Source organism: Chenopodium quinoa, unplaced genomic scaffold (assembly GCF_001683475.1).
Source record: "Chenopodium quinoa cultivar QQ74 unplaced genomic scaffold, ASM168347v1, whole genome shotgun sequence".
Taxonomy (NCBI): Eukaryota; Viridiplantae; Streptophyta; class Magnoliopsida; order Caryophyllales; family Amaranthaceae; genus Chenopodium; species Chenopodium quinoa.
This window is the reverse complement of record NW_018745540.1, coordinates 2,905,489-2,924,224: the sequence shown is the minus strand read 5'-3', so window position 1 is coordinate 2,924,224 and position 18,736 is coordinate 2,905,489. Positions and strand designations below refer to the sequence as shown.

Below are 18,736 nucleotides of genomic sequence, written 5' to 3'. Positions count from 1 at the left end.
AAAAGTGAACATGTTTTATAAAATTCATCAATTAGTATATTAAAAATGAATATGATTAGTATATTACTGATCAATTATCGTAAGAAATATGTACAGAAAAATTTAAGAAAATTTGCACACTAGTGCATCCATCTATCCATCTTCATAACCATCATTTTTCTCTTATTATAGGCTTGATGTTTGGCAGAAACCCTCATTTTTCTCTTGGCATTTCTGATAGGATTAATAACAGCCATGAGCTTCTCGTCTTGCTTCCTCTTGAACCTTTTTTCTCCAAGATCATGCCTCATCTGGTTGTAAACTTGTACAAAGTTCTGAATACCAAGTTTTTCCTGCATCTTTTCTAGAGCTGTTAAAAGCTGACCCGACCCGAAAAATTAAACCGACCCAAATCCGATTATTAACCGACTCGTTTGAACCCAAAAAAATAGTGACCCGAACCCGATATGACCCGACCTGAAACCAACCCTAGACCCTAGTTAACCCGAGTATTTAAGACCCGAACCCGAACATGACACAACCTGGAGATGACCCGACCTGAATATAACCCGTAAATTATTGACCTGAACCGAACCTAGCCTAAACCGAAATTGACCCAAACCCGTTTTAACCCGACCTGAATTTAACCTGACCTGTTATTAAACCGACCAGAATTAAACCCGATCTGTTACTAACCCGACCCAAATTTTACCCGACTTAATACTAACCCGACCGAAATTCAACCCGATCTGTTACTAGCCCAACCCAAAATCAACACGACTTGTTATTGACCCGACCCAAATTCAACCTGAATTGTTCCTGACCCATTTCAAACTTAACCTAACTCATTTTGAACTCAACCCATCCGATTTCAAATAAAATAACTCGGGTATCTTATTTAAGCTTGTTTTGTCTTATCTAAATATATTTGAACTTATTAACTCAAATAAGAACTTATCTAAATTTTCCCTTAAATGAGTAGAAGGATTGTGAATAGAATAAGGACTGAACTTATTTTAACTTATCTAAACTAAACCTATTATATCTGAATTTATATGAACTTATTGTATTTTATCTAAACTTATTTGAACATGTCATCTCGAATATGAACTTATCTGAAATTTTAATCCCTAAAATGAGTGGAAACAATGTGAATAGATTAGAATAGGGTTTGAACTTATCTTCTAAAAATCTAAAATAAACCTATCTTACTGGAAGTAATATGAACTTATTATGTATAACTTATCTAAACTTATTTGAATTAACTATCTCGAATTTAAACTTATCTGAAATTATATCTCTTACAATAAATGAAGAAATTGATAATGATTAAACGTAAACGTCATTACATGAACTATTAACAAACCGACCCAAAAAATGTACCCAAACCTGATATGATCCGACTTGAAAATGACCCGACCTAAAATCAACCCGAAACCCAGATTAACCCAATATTTGAGACCCGAACCCGAACATGACCCGATCTGATTGTAACCCACAAATTATTGACTTGAACCGAACCAAACTTGAACCTGACAATGACCCGACTTGGAACCCGATCTGATTATAACTCGCAAATTATTGACTTGAACCGAAACCGACTCGAACCCGAGAATGTACCGACCTGATATAACCCGCAAATAATTGACTTGAACCGAACCTGACTCGAACCCGAGAATAACCCTAACTCGTTTTAACCCATGTAAACCCGACCTATTATTCACCTGACTCGAATGTAACCCGACCCGTTATTGACCCGATCTAAACCCGACCCAAACCCGATAAGATGTATGACCCGACGCGACCCGACTCAAGCATGACCCAAACCCGATAAGATGTACGACCCGACGCAAGCATGACCCAACCCACACCCGACCCGCATAGATTACGACATTAACCCGAATTGACCGACCCAAGTTGACCCAACCCACACTTGCCCGACTCAAACTTAACCCGTTTACCCAAATTTACAGCTCTAATCTTTTCACGAACTTTTTCAGCACGTTTCTTTACATCATCTGTATGGATGAAAAAAGGCATTTGAAATTTTCAACTAAGAAAGGCAAAGCATAGAGAATATAATCTACCCTGGCTGCACTACAAATAAGAAGAAAAAAAAGATTTCCCAGAAAGGAATAGCCAAAATGCACTTCAATGTCTTCAAAGTATTCCAACTTATTTTTGTACAACTAGGCACAGTACAAAATACAGAAGAAAAACTGGGAATACTTTTATAAAGTTTAAATTGTACAAAAATAAGTTAAACTAGATGAAAACCGTGTGATGCATGATTTATTTGTATTTTTTAAAATAATTTTAATTTTTTTTTTTTTTTTTTTTTTGTATTTATGTGATAACATTTGTTATTTAATTTGTTTTTTTTTTTTTTGAAGAAGTTATTTAATTTGTTATACGTAGTATATTATTTAAGATTTTTATTTTGAAATGAATTATGAATTTTCTCTCATTCGTTATATATTTTGATAAAATTCATAGTCTTAAAAGATAATAATTTATATTTAATTAATTTAAACTTTAAAATCTCATTCGCCAATTTTGCTTATGTGTCATTTGAATTATTTAATTCTATAAAAATTTACGTACATATCTCTTATCTAATTGGCTGCAACTAAAATTTATAATCCTACCTAGCGCGTTAAGAAAATTTAATCGGTCCGGGTTTATCTTGTGTTAAGGTAATTAAAATACAATTCCTGTAATTTGTTAGGATATATTTATGTAAAGTAGATATATCTTGTGTATATATTTATGTATATCTTTAAAATTATAAGGGATATTAATTACATCATAAGAGACCACCACAAAGGAACAACTTACACTAAAGTGAACTAGTTACTCGGAAATTTATGAGAGGAAAGACACAAAACTAGCTTGTCTCTCTTCAGTCCCCGGCTTAGTATAATCATTTCCAAGTATTTGGGATGGAAAGACTACAAAATGAAAAGGGCATCTTAAATGAAAGCAAAGTATAAATGGCAAAGATGGACTACATTCTGTATAGTAAGTAAAAAAAACCATGATTATCACATTACATAGTCATCATATATAATTATTTCTCTTTCAACAGAGGAAAGTGGACCAAGTCAAAAGTCTGAAAGACATACAAAGTACTGAATGCTTAAAACCCATTACAGTACATATTATATAAGACACCCATGCCATGCATATAAAGTTCCGGAGTCGAAAACCACGAATCAGCAGGAAGCCTCCTGATCAAGTGGGATAATGTTAAAAATTCCAGCGGAGAAAGGAAGTTCATAGCGCTGAAGCTGACCATCAAGAGGATTCACATATATTGTGGAAGCACTGGAACGCTCAACTCTGAACTTGAGCAAGGTGATATCCATCCCACAAGCTGGACGGGGCGAGTAACTAGCAAAGCACATTACATTGTCATGCAAAACAAACAAGGTATTCCACATAAAAAATTGCTTGACGGCACCATCAGGCAGTGTGCCCCAAGTGACGGCGAGCCACTCATGGGTGGTTAAGTCATATGCACGAAGCGGAACAGAATTACGTTCATAATATATATATATATAGCACGTCATCTAAAAGAGCAACGAGATTATAACATAGATCGAAATTTTCCTCAATACATTCCCACCGGCCAGTATCAGCATCATCATTGCCCATAGGAGGATAATAAACACATAGAGGCATCCTTTCTTCGGTACTAAAATTGCACACAGACACAATAATCCGACGGTTATTAGGATCAGGGAGCACTGCATTTAAACCATATTCACTAAAGGGGCTAGGATAGCGGCCCAGCAGCATCTTCCACTGATTAAGAGTGGGATCAAAAACTTCAACACAACGTTCTACGAGTCCAAACCCGTATATTTTATCTAAAAGGGGAATAAAAACGTAAGAATAATCCCTCTTAATAGGGAGCGGAACAGACTTCCAACTATCAATGTAAGAATCATCGCTCTTAAAATCAAAACGAGACGCTCCCGAGTATAGTTGCCATTCAAGTTCGGGTTCGGGTTGGGGTCAGGGTCCGCGTCGGCGTGGGTGTCGGGGATAAAGTAGAGTAGAAGTACCCCCAAACATAGAAACACTTGAACCCAAACTGACTACACCACCGCTAGCGCGATTAATCAAGAATGGTGGGATTAGATTGAAAACAACAGTACCCCGTTTCAGATCCAACATGTGGAATTCTATCTTCGCATACTCATCTTTGATTGCGGCATTCACAGGTTTCCTTGCGCGCACCAACAGCTTGTCCATTTTTTTTTTCTGATCTGGTACTAGTTGATGGATACCTTTATCGACTTATAGGCTAGGGTTTCGTAAAAAAGTATAATTTAGGGTTGACAAGTTGATGGGCCTTCCTTATTGTATATACTAGTTAGACGCGTCAACCAACTTTAATATAATGTGAGAGGAAGAAAAATATTATAAAATGATAGTGGGATTAAAAGGAAAAGAGAAAAATGATATATAATGTGAGTGGGGTTTCAACTTTTGGTGATTAAGCACTTAAATAAAAGGTCGTTTTTGGAAAGTGGAACACTTGTAAAAAACGGAGGGAGTAGCTTATGAAGAGTGTGAGATTACTCTTATAAATAGTATAATGTCAATTATACCCTTCAAAATATGCATTTACATTTTCACCCTTATTAATATGTATAGGTTTTAATTTTGCCTCCATTAATGTTACCTAGATTTAACAATTAAATTGTTTCAAAAAAAAAAAAGATTTAATGATTAATTATAAAGTTTAATATTCAATCGTAATTATATAACAATATTAATAAAAAATACTACTAATTTTTTTAATCTTATACAATTAAAATTCACACATATATAAACACTACATGTATTTATGTAATAAAAATTGTTAGTTTATCCATTGTACCTAATATATCATTTGATTTTTTATTTATTTATTTTTTTTAAAAAAATAAGTTGTGAACTTCTTCTCGTTCACTATATATTTAGATAAAATTCTTAATCTTAAAAGATTATATTTTATATTTATATTTAATTAATTTAAACTTAATTAAAAATCTCATTCACCAAATTTGCTTCGGTGGCATTTGAATTATTTAATTCTAAAAATATTTACAAATCTTTTTAATTGATTGGTTAAAACTAAAAATTAGAATTCTATATGGCGAGTTAAGAAAAATTAGTCTTACGTGACTTTCTAAAAACTCTGAAAAAGACTCCCCAATAAATATATATATATATAATTTGTAAAATTTATGTTTGAACAAAAAAAATCAATTCTTAAAAAAAATAGAAATAAAATAAACTATGTGAAGCTTACTTTTTCAAATTGTGTACACAATTATAATGAATGATCTCTCATCCTTCGTAAATCAATTTCTAATTGTGCCGATGAGTTGCATACTTGATCCTGCCCATTGCAAAATTAAAATTTATGAGTGACTTGATTATTGTTCATAGCATTAAAGAAGTTCAAGATGTTCAACCTATAAAATAAGTTTCTTTGCCTACTAAGGTTATACGATTAGATAATTTAGAGTGATGATAAAGTTTATCATTAGATATGATAAACTTTAGTATGATAATTTTTGTTAATGTAGTGTTTAGTCTTTTAATGCAATAAATGATAAATGATGAGTGGACGGATTATTTTTTTGCAAAATAACAAAAAGGATATTTGTTAGTTTAATACAAATCATATTTTTATTTTATTTTTTTATTAATCCAAAATTGAGTTTTTTCTAAATAATGTGGTTTTAATTAAAAAAAAAAGAACGTTGTAGTTGAAAACAAAATAAGTTTGATATATTTATTTATTTATTTTTGAAAGAATAATTTAAATATATTTTAATATATATTTTTATCTAATCCAATAGAACATTTTTTTAACTCTATCATTTTTTTTGGTTCTTTAATTTAAAGTATAATTTAAATCCTAATATCTAAAGATAAATTTTAATTATATAAATATTGATAATATTAAGTTTTTTAAATAATTTAAATCTTAATAAATTATTATTTGTTGTTTTTACCTACATGACAAAATTCTGAAATATCACTCGTCACTTTTGCTTAGGTGGCGTATGAATTTTTTAATTCTAAAATAAAATACAAATCTAATTTTTAGTTGGTCGAAATAATACCTTTTGCTTATGTGGCGCGTTGAATGCTTCTGAAAAATGCTTACTTTATTTTTATATTATACTAGTTTTGTGCCCGAGCGATGCCCAGATAGTGATAAAATTTTAGTATAAATTTTTTTGGTTGAATGTTAAATACAGTCATATAATACCCTTTTATATAATGCAGGATATTTAGACATACAATATCATATCGCTTATTTGTATAATAGTGTACTTTTTAAAAATATATTTAATTTATCAAATAGGATTATTCAAATAATATAAAATAAGATATCTATGTTATTATTACTTCAAATTATTTTTATTGAACTTAAATTATTTTACTGAACTGAAAGTATTTTTACCAAACTAAAATTATTTTTACTAATTGTTAAAACTTATTTTACTAATTCTCTATTAATTTTGTAAATTAATTAAATATATTATAATTGAATCTTATTTTAAAGAACTTTTTGAAACGAATTTTATGATGAAAATAAAACTGAGTTATAGGACATTTATAAAAAGTTATGATTAATTTTGTATATATGAAATATTAGAAGTATATCGATGATAAAACTCTATGTAACGATTTTAGCTTTAAAAAGTTATCCAAAATTCGCTTACATAGCATTATATGTGTCACAACAAAACCTATTTGTCGCCTACGTGGCTCGACACTTGGCGAAAAACTGAAATTTCAAGTGTCAATATCTTGTGGTATGGCTGCGAGACCGGCTTTATTTATTAGTGATATGATATGATATTAGATTATTATTTGTTTTTTTTTAAAAAAAAAATTTCTTTCATTAATGTTAATTGTTTTTTTATTAAATAATTTTTTTTTAAAATCATGTGTGTTTAGGGTAAAAATTACCCTAGACACATAATCTAATCAGATTGTGACACGTGTCACCCTAAGCCAACGCTCAATATGAGCCAACCAGGGCATGACACATGGCAGTCATTATCATTGGGGAAATGGTAGCTTTCAGGCCCTAACCCCGAGGAGCCGTAAAAATGGCGCAACCCATTTACCTAGGTTAAAATGACCTAGTGGGCACGCACTCCTATAAATATTAACATTTATTACGGTGGGATTATGATTCACTATTCATCAATTATTACAAACATCTCGAGATTCAAGAAAACTACCTTGAATTATTCGAGAATATCAATACGTGGCACTTTGGAACCCACTTAACGGATTCTTGGACAGAATCTGTTAAGTGGTGGTAAAATCAAATTTTTTGGGTGTTAAAAACCATTTTCAGCCCACCAACTTTAATATGTGGTTGGCCATACCGTGTGGCCACTGGCTAGCCACAAATTTTATTTTTTTTGTCTTCTCACTTCTCACTCCTCATTGTATTTCCGTTCTCATGTTTTTCTCTCTCTCCTACCTTCCATGAAGATGATTTCTCTCTCTTACCTTCCATGAGGATGATTGGTACAACATAGAAACAAATTCATGCAAGAAATATACACAAAGAGCAAATAATTTGTAAACCCCCAAATAAATTTTTAGAGTTTTTACGTGCGATTTTTGGCAAAATTCTCAAGCAATTCCGCAACAAAAGCATAAAAACGGGGTTGTTGGGTTTCTGGGTTGATTTGATGGAGTTGGGGTTGTTTGTCTTCGTCGTTGTCTTTTTCGGCACCATTGGAGTAGATTTGAAGGAGATCCATTGAAGAGAAGATGAAGAAAAGGGGTTACTCGGTCTGTCAGGGGTTACTTGGTCGGGGGTTACTCAGACGGTTAGGGGTTATTAGGTCGGTCATGGGTTACTAATAGGTTGGTCAGGGGTTACTAGGTCGGTCAAATTACTTGGTCAGGGGTTACTTGTGTGTTAGCTGGCCACACGGTGTACGGTGTGGCCATCCACACACAAAAGTTGTTGTTTCAGCATTATTTTGACTGTTAAAAATCAAAAATTTCCTATTTTTTTTATATATATTCATATCAATATATTATGTAAGTTCAAGTACATTTGTCTAGTCTGTTGGATTTACTTGATCCATCAAACAAGTACAGTATAATTTAGGAAAATATGTCAAAAATTAAGCAAACCTTTGTCTGGACTTCCCAAAATAAGCAAATTTATTGATTAACTCAAAATAAGTCGGCTTTTACAGCGTATCTTCCCCGAAAATACTAATGATCAGTTGACTTTAGGTTTAAGCTGTTGTTTTGGTTGATAATGCCACATGTGACAAAATGATTGGTTCATTTTAAAATTTTAATCAATATTACTCATTTCAAATAATTAAAAAACAAAACCCCAACCCCTAACCGCAGAACCGCCCTCGCCAGGCCGCGCGCTACTCCCACCCCTTCTCGGCCACCACCACCCATCTCTCCTTCTCTTTCCCCTAACAACAGCCCACCAACACGATCACCAGAAGCCCACCAATATGCTCCTCAACCTGCCACAACATTACCAATACATAACCACCAGTCCCTAATTCACAACATCACCAATTACCACCACCCCTCAAATACATAACCACCGACTGTCTTCCCACTCCACAACGCATAACAAACAGCAGTCCTTCAATCGCCACCAATACCCAGCCAACTCTGCAGCAACACCGACACCTACCAAAACCACACACAACGCTTAGTTGTCCGGACACGCTGGTATATAGGTGGCGGTGTGCAGTGGTTTGGTGGTGTTGTGGCTGACACGCTGGTAGGGGTGGCGCGGGCACATCTGCGGTGGGGGTAGGTTTTTTATTTTTAGTTGAAATAATAATTTATTTTATAAAAATTAAAAGTGACCTGTTGAGAAGGTTGTAGGTCATCTGACCTATTTACAGAAAACTCCCTTTAAAAGTCAACGTATTTTAAGTTAATCAATAGGTTTGCTTATTTAGGGAAGACCGAGCAAAAGTTTGCTTATTTTTGACATATTTTCCTATAATTTATTATGACATTACAAACAATTACAAATATTGAATAAAATTGAAATTTTAACTTTTATGGCCAAATTTAATTTTTACTAATTAAAAATTATTTTTACTTTGTATATACAAGTATAAGCTAATTTTGTAGGATTTTGTGTCCGTATTATGAATCACCTAAAATGCTTCAAAGTTAAGAGACGAGCTAGTTAAATTATAAAATTTACATTATTTTCCGTGGTTGATATGAAAAATCATCAAGAATTTGCTCCAATGGAATACAAAATAAAATAGAAAAAAATAATTTTTTTTTAAAAAAAAAAAAAAATTACTGATGCCTGTTAATTATAAACTACAAAGACAGATGCTGAATAGCTGAAGCATTTATCAAGCTGCAGAAAAACAACCTGGGATTCTGGGTAAGCTTTATTTAAAGTTGTAGATGTTAAATAAAGAATCACTCAACATGCTGGTACCTCTGATCTAGTATCTACAATCACCAAAGGAAGCAACACAGTTTTTTCTTGAAAAAAATATAAACAGAACGATACAAAATTGAACAACACAGCATACTTCTGAATCTAATTTCGATAATATGTATAGAAATAAACGACGCCAAGTCCAATATCGCATCTCCTTCTCCCAGACAGGGTCAACAGATAAAGGTCCTTCATCATTTTGTTGAAGTAGGAATATCATCACTGGGCTTCTTCAAGCCATGTCCTTGCCTATTTAAGCCTCCCTGGCCCTGAGAAATGCAATTAAGAAAGTTAAGGTTACAACTTCCGCAAAAAGTACAGAGGAATATGGAAAAACAGGAAAGGAATCTACTGTAACCTTTTTTCTTTTTGTGCACACGCGAGAGCGTGCAGTACTTTCTAATCTTAACTAGTACGGAGTAGTAAGTAATTTGCTTTAGAAATGCTCGGCTATTAATTATTTATAAAGAATATAGCAGGAAAAAAAAATTATAACCAGGGCAAAAACAGCTCATTCTTCTTTTCAAAACAAGCTTTGAGTATATTACATGAATACCTCCCGGTGTATATCTTAGCGTAGAGATCAATTCCTTCATAAACGAATTCATGCAACTTGGCAATAGGTTTCTAGCCATGCTCTAGGAAACAACCCAATAACCTAAAAACCTAATTGCTTAGATTCCCTTTCACAAAAAGCAAAGATATCTTAATTTTCTCATCATTTCTACCATACAGTCATGAGATGAAGCACAATTCTAGATTAATCAAATAAATCAATTACTAAGATCCACAGTTTCAACGCGAAAAGAGCCCTAAAAAATAAATCTTTTTCAATCATCTATAAATCGCATCACATTACTCTCTACAGTGACTATCACAATAAATCCACTACTTCATAAAATCAATAGATCAAAGTGAGCTTGACTTAAGGGTTCCCCTCCAGCCATATGAAGGATAGTTCTCTTCCTTTTGGGTTCATGGAAGAGGTGAAGATGAAGATTTTGGCCCTCAGACTCAGGCTTCAGGTACAAGTTATCAGAGTTGGAGGAATTTAGGAAGTGCCTCAATAGTCAAGATAGATCTATCAGGGGACTTTTTTTTTGGGAATGTACATGGTTCTGATCAACTTTAAAACAAATTCAAATTTTAATCTAATGATTCCATTTGTCATTAAAATTACCATCTACTTCTTAGGTCAGCCAAAACTTTTAAGTTTCACTTACGAGACCCTCATCATTTTATGGAAAAACATGATAGAATATAGAAGATGTAAATGCCAGAAACTAGAGTACCCTGAGTGCAGATTTTGGCCATTTAAAATTAGTTACTTACCAATGCCTTTTGGCTAGTTAATCTCCGAACAGATGGAGCACGGGCAACTGAGGAAGCAGCTGCAACTGCAGCAACACGTATCCTGCATGAAGTGAGTAAAATTGTGAGTGCCAATTTTATGACCAAATCAGTCAACTGACACTGAATTGTACATGTTGATGGCCGATACCTTTTATGAACATCAATATACTCATCTGTTTCATCTACAATCTCCTCCTGCATTTGGGAAAACAGCATGAGGACAGCATTTGTTATGGCTTCCAAGAAAATACAAAAAAGTTAATTCAAACACACACACACAAAAAAAAAAAAAAAAAAAAAAAAAAAAAAAAAGGAACCATTTTCAGCAGAAGGAAGTAATTTTATTTAAAGTGGCCATAAGAAGCATTGTAAACAGCCTTCAAAGCATCAAAACTTAGTCAGTTGGCCAGATAAGAGGGAGGTCTGGTGTTAGATGTTAAAGACTCTAATAGCTGCAAGCCTGCAACTGCAGCTTTAAGAAATTATATTTGGCTTGTTGGCTCAAATTTTTTTAATAACCCTACAAATCAATAGGTTACCACATATGTACCAGAAAAAAGAATATAGAAAACAAAGTTCACCAGCAGGCAATCCTTGAGGAAAATATGTGATGCAAGAAATATCTTTCCTGCTGGTATTATTGATTCAAATAGTTAACAAAGAGCTACCCACGACTATATTACAGCTAGTAAGAACAATCAGAATACAAGGGGGTCATAACAAGGTTGATTGGCACAGGACAAGCATTGCCTCATCAACTTTGTAAGCGATACTTAGCAAATTAAAGACTAAGGCCTTGTTACGATCTTCTAATTATATAAGTTTCAAGAAAAACGAACTCCTTTAACTATATATGGGTTCAGGTACATCTAATATAGTCTTTTAGTCCAAGTAAGGAACATTGGAGTGCAAAGAATGAAGTCTAAGCCCAATTACCATTTATAAAGTCCAATTCTAGAATTAAGAAAATTCAGGGAAAGGGTTTTCAAGTGAAAAAATGAAGTCCAAGTCTCATTACTAAACATTCGGGTCCAGAATGATGCTGCTTATTTCCTATGTGGAGTTTGATTGATGACTCTCCGTCATCTGCTCTCTGAATGTTGATTATATTGTTAGAAGTTAACTTAAACTTTACTACAAATGGTTTCAGGTGATATTCAATTTTGGTCAAGGTATAAAGACAGTGGCTTTGATGGGAGAGTATTATCCATGGCTCCCTTAGTCAGCCATATGTAGCAGTATACAGATTCACAGATGAAGAATACTACACCAAAATATGCCATATATTGAACTAGTGCTGGAGTCTGAAATTAGAGACTATTCCTAGCAAAGCAACTACATAAACAGCAAGAAGTCAAAAGGCAAGATTTTAACAAGATATATATTCAGTAGTGTTATAAAATATTTGTATCATTGGCTTGTCCTTGGAACCTAAGTTCAGATGATCTTCCTGTAGAGGAGACTCCTGCTTTGGAAGAGCTGTTACCATGATGTATGGTGTGCTTCCTTTTATATATACTACGTATTAAATATTGAGCAACAAAGTTTCTTCAGTAATCTTAAATAAACAATAGATAACTAGATAAGTATGTAAATAAATATATAAATAGATGAATAGATTAACAAAATAATTTTGGCTACCTGCAAAAGCTCTTCAAATACATCTTCGAGGGTGATAATGCCAACAACATCTCCCTCATCAATATCCTCTACAGAATATGGCATTAAATTTGGTGATGCATTATCCTGTTGTGAAATTTGCTTGTAGGCATTGCTTTCTTTAGAGATTTTTTCAATGTCTACAATACTCTCAGCATTGTCATTTTGTTTGGACAATAAAGGAGTAGCTAAATTGAACTCAGCATCAGTGCCTTTTGACTTGGATTTTTCAGCGTCAACCACAGGTAAATTATTAATACTCTTTGGTTTTGCCTTCACCACAGCTGCCATATGACTGTGACCTTTCTGGAATTCATTCAGTATGTCATACAAAGGCATGTCTGCTGGAACCCTGGAAAGAATGCCGGAAAAATCACTCCCCCAGTCATGCTAGAAATTAATGGCATATGTATATAGAGATTGAAGAGCATACCTTGGAATTTTTCGTATGGAAACTGCACTTACAGGAGTCTCTGTTTCAGGTCGTACTGTTAGAAGAGTTTTGACCTAAAGATTGATAAATATAAATAGAACTCTTTTAGCAAGACAATTTTAGACCATTGGAGGCAGTACTTGAAAATTCTACTTCAAGAAATTGATATGATGGGTATAGATAATGCTTCAAAAACTCATAACTACAAGTTTCTAAGACAGTAAGACCTACCAAGAGAAGTCCAATAATATTTTTTGGATTCCCGGAATAAACAGGTACTCGGCTATGTCCACGAGCTAGGATCTTTCCCATTGCTTCCCTACAGAATAAAATATGCCCAGATCAACAAACTGCAAAACTTCTTTTTCTCGTTGGGGGGGAGAAAGCAATTGGCAGACTGCAGACAATTTATTATCCAACTAATTCCAAAAATGAGAGGAAAAAAGGGGCACATCCTATCTCAAATCCTAACTAAAGGTGGGAATAACACAAGATTACCGCCAGCCCCTGCCCACAAATTCCCTGAACGTGCTTATTTAAGACACATTTTTATGGATGTCTCAGTAAATTTGTCGAATTTTCTTATAATAATGCAGAAGAGAATTAATATTGCCAAAAATCCAGATGATAATTTTCAGAGAACAAAATATAGGGGTGGGGTCATAAGAAAATTTGATGTTGGCTTAGAGTGCTAAAAATGCCGAAAATCCTAAACATGACAGATGAATAAATGTGGACGGAGAGAGTGCATTATATGATAGAAATTAGCATAATATCTTGGCTTCTAAGCCAATTCCAATGGCCCATTGAGAATATAAAATGCAAGTTTACTCAAGTCATATTAAACCAGTATGCCATTTGCATGCAGTACGTAAAAATTAGTTTAATCATTCAATAATATACATACAGTCCTCAGGTAATGTTCATATCAGCTATGTGGTAGGCGATCAGGTGATCACAAAGCAATTCAGCATCCAACATATAGTACATAAATAACAAGCCGCATAGCTATCAACAGTGCAAAATATCGCAGTATCTTTAAGGTTGTTAATAGCACCAGAGTCCAGATACAAATTGGACTTGCTTATGCCTAGATGAGAGGACTAACTATAAGTTATAGGGAGAAACGAGAGAGACAAACACCATTACCAGTCTAGTTTTGAGTCAACATCCAATGAAAACGTTGATTCAATAGGCGTCATTGCTTCCTGAGCAGTCTGTTCACCCACAAAAAAGGCAGGAATTGAACTTATTTAATTGCGTGTACAACAGGAATATAGCAGGGTTGCAGCAAGATAATCATCTCCAAATTATAAAGAGAAAATAGTCGAGGATAAGTGATATTGCTCAAAATTGCACCTAGGGAGAAGGGGGGAGGTTATAGACATTTTAAAGTTTTGAAGGATACCAGGATTTCAACAAAAACATGCATATAAAAGCAAAACAAGAAAATAAGGATTTTGTTAAGTGCCCAATTCCTTTTCATCTCTACAAAACATAATTTAAAAGCAAGGCCTACATATTTGACATTCTACACTGAACCAAGGCACTTTGGAGAATCAATCTAGTAATCAGAAGTAGGAAAATTTGTTAACACACAGAAACTTTGATTAAAAGGTTGACAACTTGACAATGCTTTGAGATTCAAGGGTGTTTTCAGCAGCTACCTTCTCCGTCAAATCTAATGCTCCACTAATAATTGTTGTCTCGTCATGAGTAAGCTCACCTCCCTTTCCAGCCTAATAGGCAATAAATTTTAATCAGTTTGTAAGTGAAGCTGGGTAAAAGAAACTTTGAAGCATATTAATAATCTTAGCATTCAAAATAAGTCAAACAGATCAGAAATTGTTGATATTGTAATTAAATTTATAAACAAGCATTTTTGTAAACAGCTGATTACCTCTTGGCCATGAATGGAGACAAGTGCTTTTAACTGAGCTCTCCTGAAGAGTGCTTCATTATGTCCTAGTAAGCAGTCCAAAACCTACAACTGCAAATTGTTACTCCCTCCGGCATAGCCTTCATAATTAAGGGTAGTTACTTTTACACTTATTGCTTTTTTGGTTGACCAATAATATACGGGAATTGAAAATTCATGAGAATTTGGAGATAGGGGGTGGTTAACTGAAATTTTTGGATGAGATGAAATGGGAAACCCAAGCAAAGAGTAGAGTTTGATCCACTTACAAGCTCAAATGAGGTTACATACTATAGCCAGGTTACCAGTCTACTATCTTACACTCCAATTGCTGATAGTAGGGGTAACTCTAGCTTATAAGGTGATGATTTATCCCCTCTTATTCCAATGCGGGACAGCTCACATGTAGTGAACAAAAGGGCTTTAACAACAACAAAAAGTGAAAATGCAGGAATTACATTTCCTATAGGACTCGGAAATTCCCGAAGAACATAGATAATTTAAAATCTCACCCGGCCACCCCTACCCCTCCCCTACCACCCCCCCCCCCTCCTCTCCCTGTTGGTAACATAAAATTTCCATAATATGCAATTTTTTCATGTCAACCAAACAAGATAAGAAAATTGTCTAGGTTCTTGAAGAGGGATATAAATTTTCATGAAATACATATTCCTATGGGAATGTAATTCCCAAGGAAACCAAACAAGCACCTAGTCTATAGTATGCTTCTAATTAAATGGTAATTGTTGCAATATTAGGGGAGCAAATGAAGGTTTTTTTTAAAAAAAATTACAAGACTAGAAAGATTGCAATTTGGAATTTGAGGCACATTATAATAAAACAATTCTTGGGAATCAAGTTGGCACAAATATTTCCTACCACCAAAGAAGCCGTGACTATAACTAAGAAAATTTACCTTTCCAATAGGATAAGCAATTGGGTAGCAAATAATCATCAATATGCGTACAAGCCATACAAAATTTGCACCAACAGCAAGGCCATATCTAGTGCAAATAGATTGAGGAATGACCTAATTAAAAAAGCAGAAAGTTCCTGTGAGTGGGCAGTAACCCAGGTAAGTGTAAACACTTCAGAACGGTGATAGAATAAAAACTACCAACCTCTCCAAAAGCTAGAACCAAAGTTACAGAAAGTATAATAGCTACATACTGATTAAACATCTTGTCCAAATATATAGGAAGTGCCTGCAAGTGAAGGTCAAAACACAGTCAAACAGGGGCAAAATGAAGCATAATCAGTCTGAACTTAGAATTCAAGTGCAGCTATAAAATTCTACAGCATATTGGTGAATAAATATGCCATTAAGATCCCATAACAAAACACAAAAAAAAGGAAAGAACGATACGCCAATAAGATCCAACATAAAAATAATAATAATTTAAAAAATAACAAAGGGCATCCAAGCAACAGTTTCTTCCCTCCCAACAAAAACTTAAACCTATTATTCCCTAACAAACACTTTATTAGTTATTACCCAAACAGCCAATTATAGAACAAGCGTCCAAACACCATAAGAGGCAGTTGCAAGCCACAATCACAGGGTATGACAATTCTAAGACTGAAATGTAAGACCTTCGCATCAAATACATGTCTATCCTAAACAGTACTTTCATCTAGTAATATCAAGTGTGGTTACATTTCACATATAGCTTGGAAATAGACTTTTTGATTGCATTTCTCCTCCTCAAAATCTCTCATTCACAATAGTTTATGGCCTTGAGGTTAAGCAACATATTGCATAGTTCACCGTTGGAAAGACCACAGCGACTTATTAAGATAAAGACACATTCAATAAGTAAAATGCTATGCTAACCTCCATGGCGGCTGCATTGCATAGAAGTAACGTAACCAGAAGCTGATGCTGCTTTTGAACAACAGGAAGTATAGCAGCTGGATAGATAAGACAAAAACATATACCTCAACTTAGTTTACAAAACGAGATGCAGCTATCAATTAACAAACAGACAGTCAGAAAAATAAAAATACTCAACAAACCCGAATTCCTAATTCTTGATTATGAAATTGAAATGTACCCAAATCCAAAGATCTTGTTGTCTAATTCCATACTACAAAGCCCCAAATCCACACCAATAAGAACCTAATATGCTCCAGTTCCCCTACATTAAGAATTGATCACAATTCTATAAATTTCTGTACGCCAAATGTCAGCACAAGTCTCACAAAGTTTATCGAACCTACGGGGCCATCGCTTGCATTGCAATGGTGCAGCCGTGCAGCATATACAGTTCAACATAACTCAATTTACAATTTTACCAATATCATACACATGGATATCTAATAAAAAAATTCAGCAACAGTGATTAGAAGATCATGGTCAATCAAATTTGAAACTTAACAAAGCCTCAGTACCCAATTCTCAAATCCACAGTATTTTAATAACTCGATTCCTTTAAATGCGGAACATTCACAATTACCCTTTAAAAAGCTAAAATTACGAATAATCCCATATTGACAGTATATTCTTCCTCGAAATTCAAGGAAAAAAATATGAAATTAACTTCAAACAAATTCAATCAGGCAACATTTCTCACAATTGACAAATCCAACAAACACAACCCAATTCATCAACTGCAATAATCAAATCAAACCATAAATTAAACCCATCATCCAAAATTTCTCATAATTCCATAATACCCACCAAAAAATATACAATACAAAACATTATCTAGCCAAAATGGTAGGATAATCACCAAAAAAGTTCACCTTTTACTTTACAAATTACTATAATTAGTAAAACAATTAAAAAGCTCAAACATTCTCCAATAATGAAATGATTAAAAAAAAGTTAGGATAAAAGAAAAACCTGATTGTTTTTGCTCAGAATGAGTGCCACTACGTTTAAGAATCTCCAAGTCAACAAGACTAAGAGACATCAAACCAAGAGTTAAACCGGACATAAGACCAGCAAAAAGGACGAGGAAACAACAGATGCCGGCGTAGATGAACCACCAAGGTGTGCCGAATTCAATTTCAGAGGCTAACCCATCTGCGCTGTTTCTGAAGGCTATTCGTGCCAACGCCACCGCATTGATCACCTGCATGATTTAATCTTCAGAGTTGGGTGTTTGTGCGAAGGAGAGATCGAGTTGGTTTGTAACGGGTCAAGTGATGTGTAGTGTGTGTCGTGGTTTGGTGGTTCCGTATTGTGTTTTGATATTCTTGTGGCAATAGCTGACAAAGTCATACTATATTATTCATAGTCATACACTACTTTTTTTTACTTTTGTTTTATTAAGGTTTAGGTTCGTAGAACTTGTTCTCTTCACCTGAAACAAGGAGATTTGATCTAATTTTCATAAGGTCTGATTTTGTTTGATCTGAATTTTTAGAATTTTTTTACTTTTACCACCAAAAAAATCAAGAAATTGTTTTTTACTACCAAAACTTCTCAAAGTTTTATTTTACCACAAAAAAAAATTCTAAAAATTGTTTTTGACCACCTGGCGTCAAGAAAGCCGTTAAGGCTAACGGTTCAAAAAAAAACTCTTTGATTTCCGTTCCAAAAACAAGTTCTCTAGAGGTTTTGGGGGTCATTTTGGTACTCTCGTTTCAATTTGAGGTCAGAATTGACAAAAATTTATCGTAAAAGTCTCATTTTGCGTGTTTCATGCAAATCAGGTATTTTTTTAATAGGCAAAACGAGGCATTTACGATTATTTTTTGTCAATTCATTCTAACCTCAAATCGGACTAAAAGGGCAAATATGACCCCTAAAACCTCTAGAGAACGTGTTTTTGGCACGAAAATCGAAGAATTTTTAAACTTCCATTAGATTTAATGGTCTTTTTTACGGCATGTGGTAAAAAACAATTTTTAAAATTTTTTTTGGTGGTAAAAAACAATTTCGTGATTTTTTTTTTTT

General features: G+C 33.8%; 1 protein-coding gene across 1 annotated transcript; it reads right to left on the bottom strand.

Annotated features, from left to right (window-relative positions):
- Nucleotides 1–9,373: 9,373 nt before the first annotated feature.
- On the bottom strand, nt 9,374–18,145 carry LOC110716005 (DUF21 domain-containing protein At4g14240-like). Its single transcript, XM_021894630.1, has 13 exons — nt 17,678–18,145; nt 16,667–16,743; nt 15,954–16,037; nt 15,749–15,862; nt 14,815–14,898; nt 14,582–14,653; nt 14,064–14,131; nt 13,146–13,233; nt 12,915–12,988; nt 12,464–12,833; nt 10,971–11,017; nt 10,802–10,883; nt 9,374–9,738 (listed from the first exon to the last, which is right to left on the bottom strand). The coding sequence occupies exons 1-13, from the start codon at nt 17,913–17,915 to the stop codon at nt 9,664–9,666; spliced, it is 1,473 nt and encodes a 490-aa protein (XP_021750322.1). The 5' UTR covers nt 17,916–18,145; the 3' UTR covers nt 9,374–9,663.
- Nucleotides 18,146–18,736: the final 591 nt, after the last annotated feature.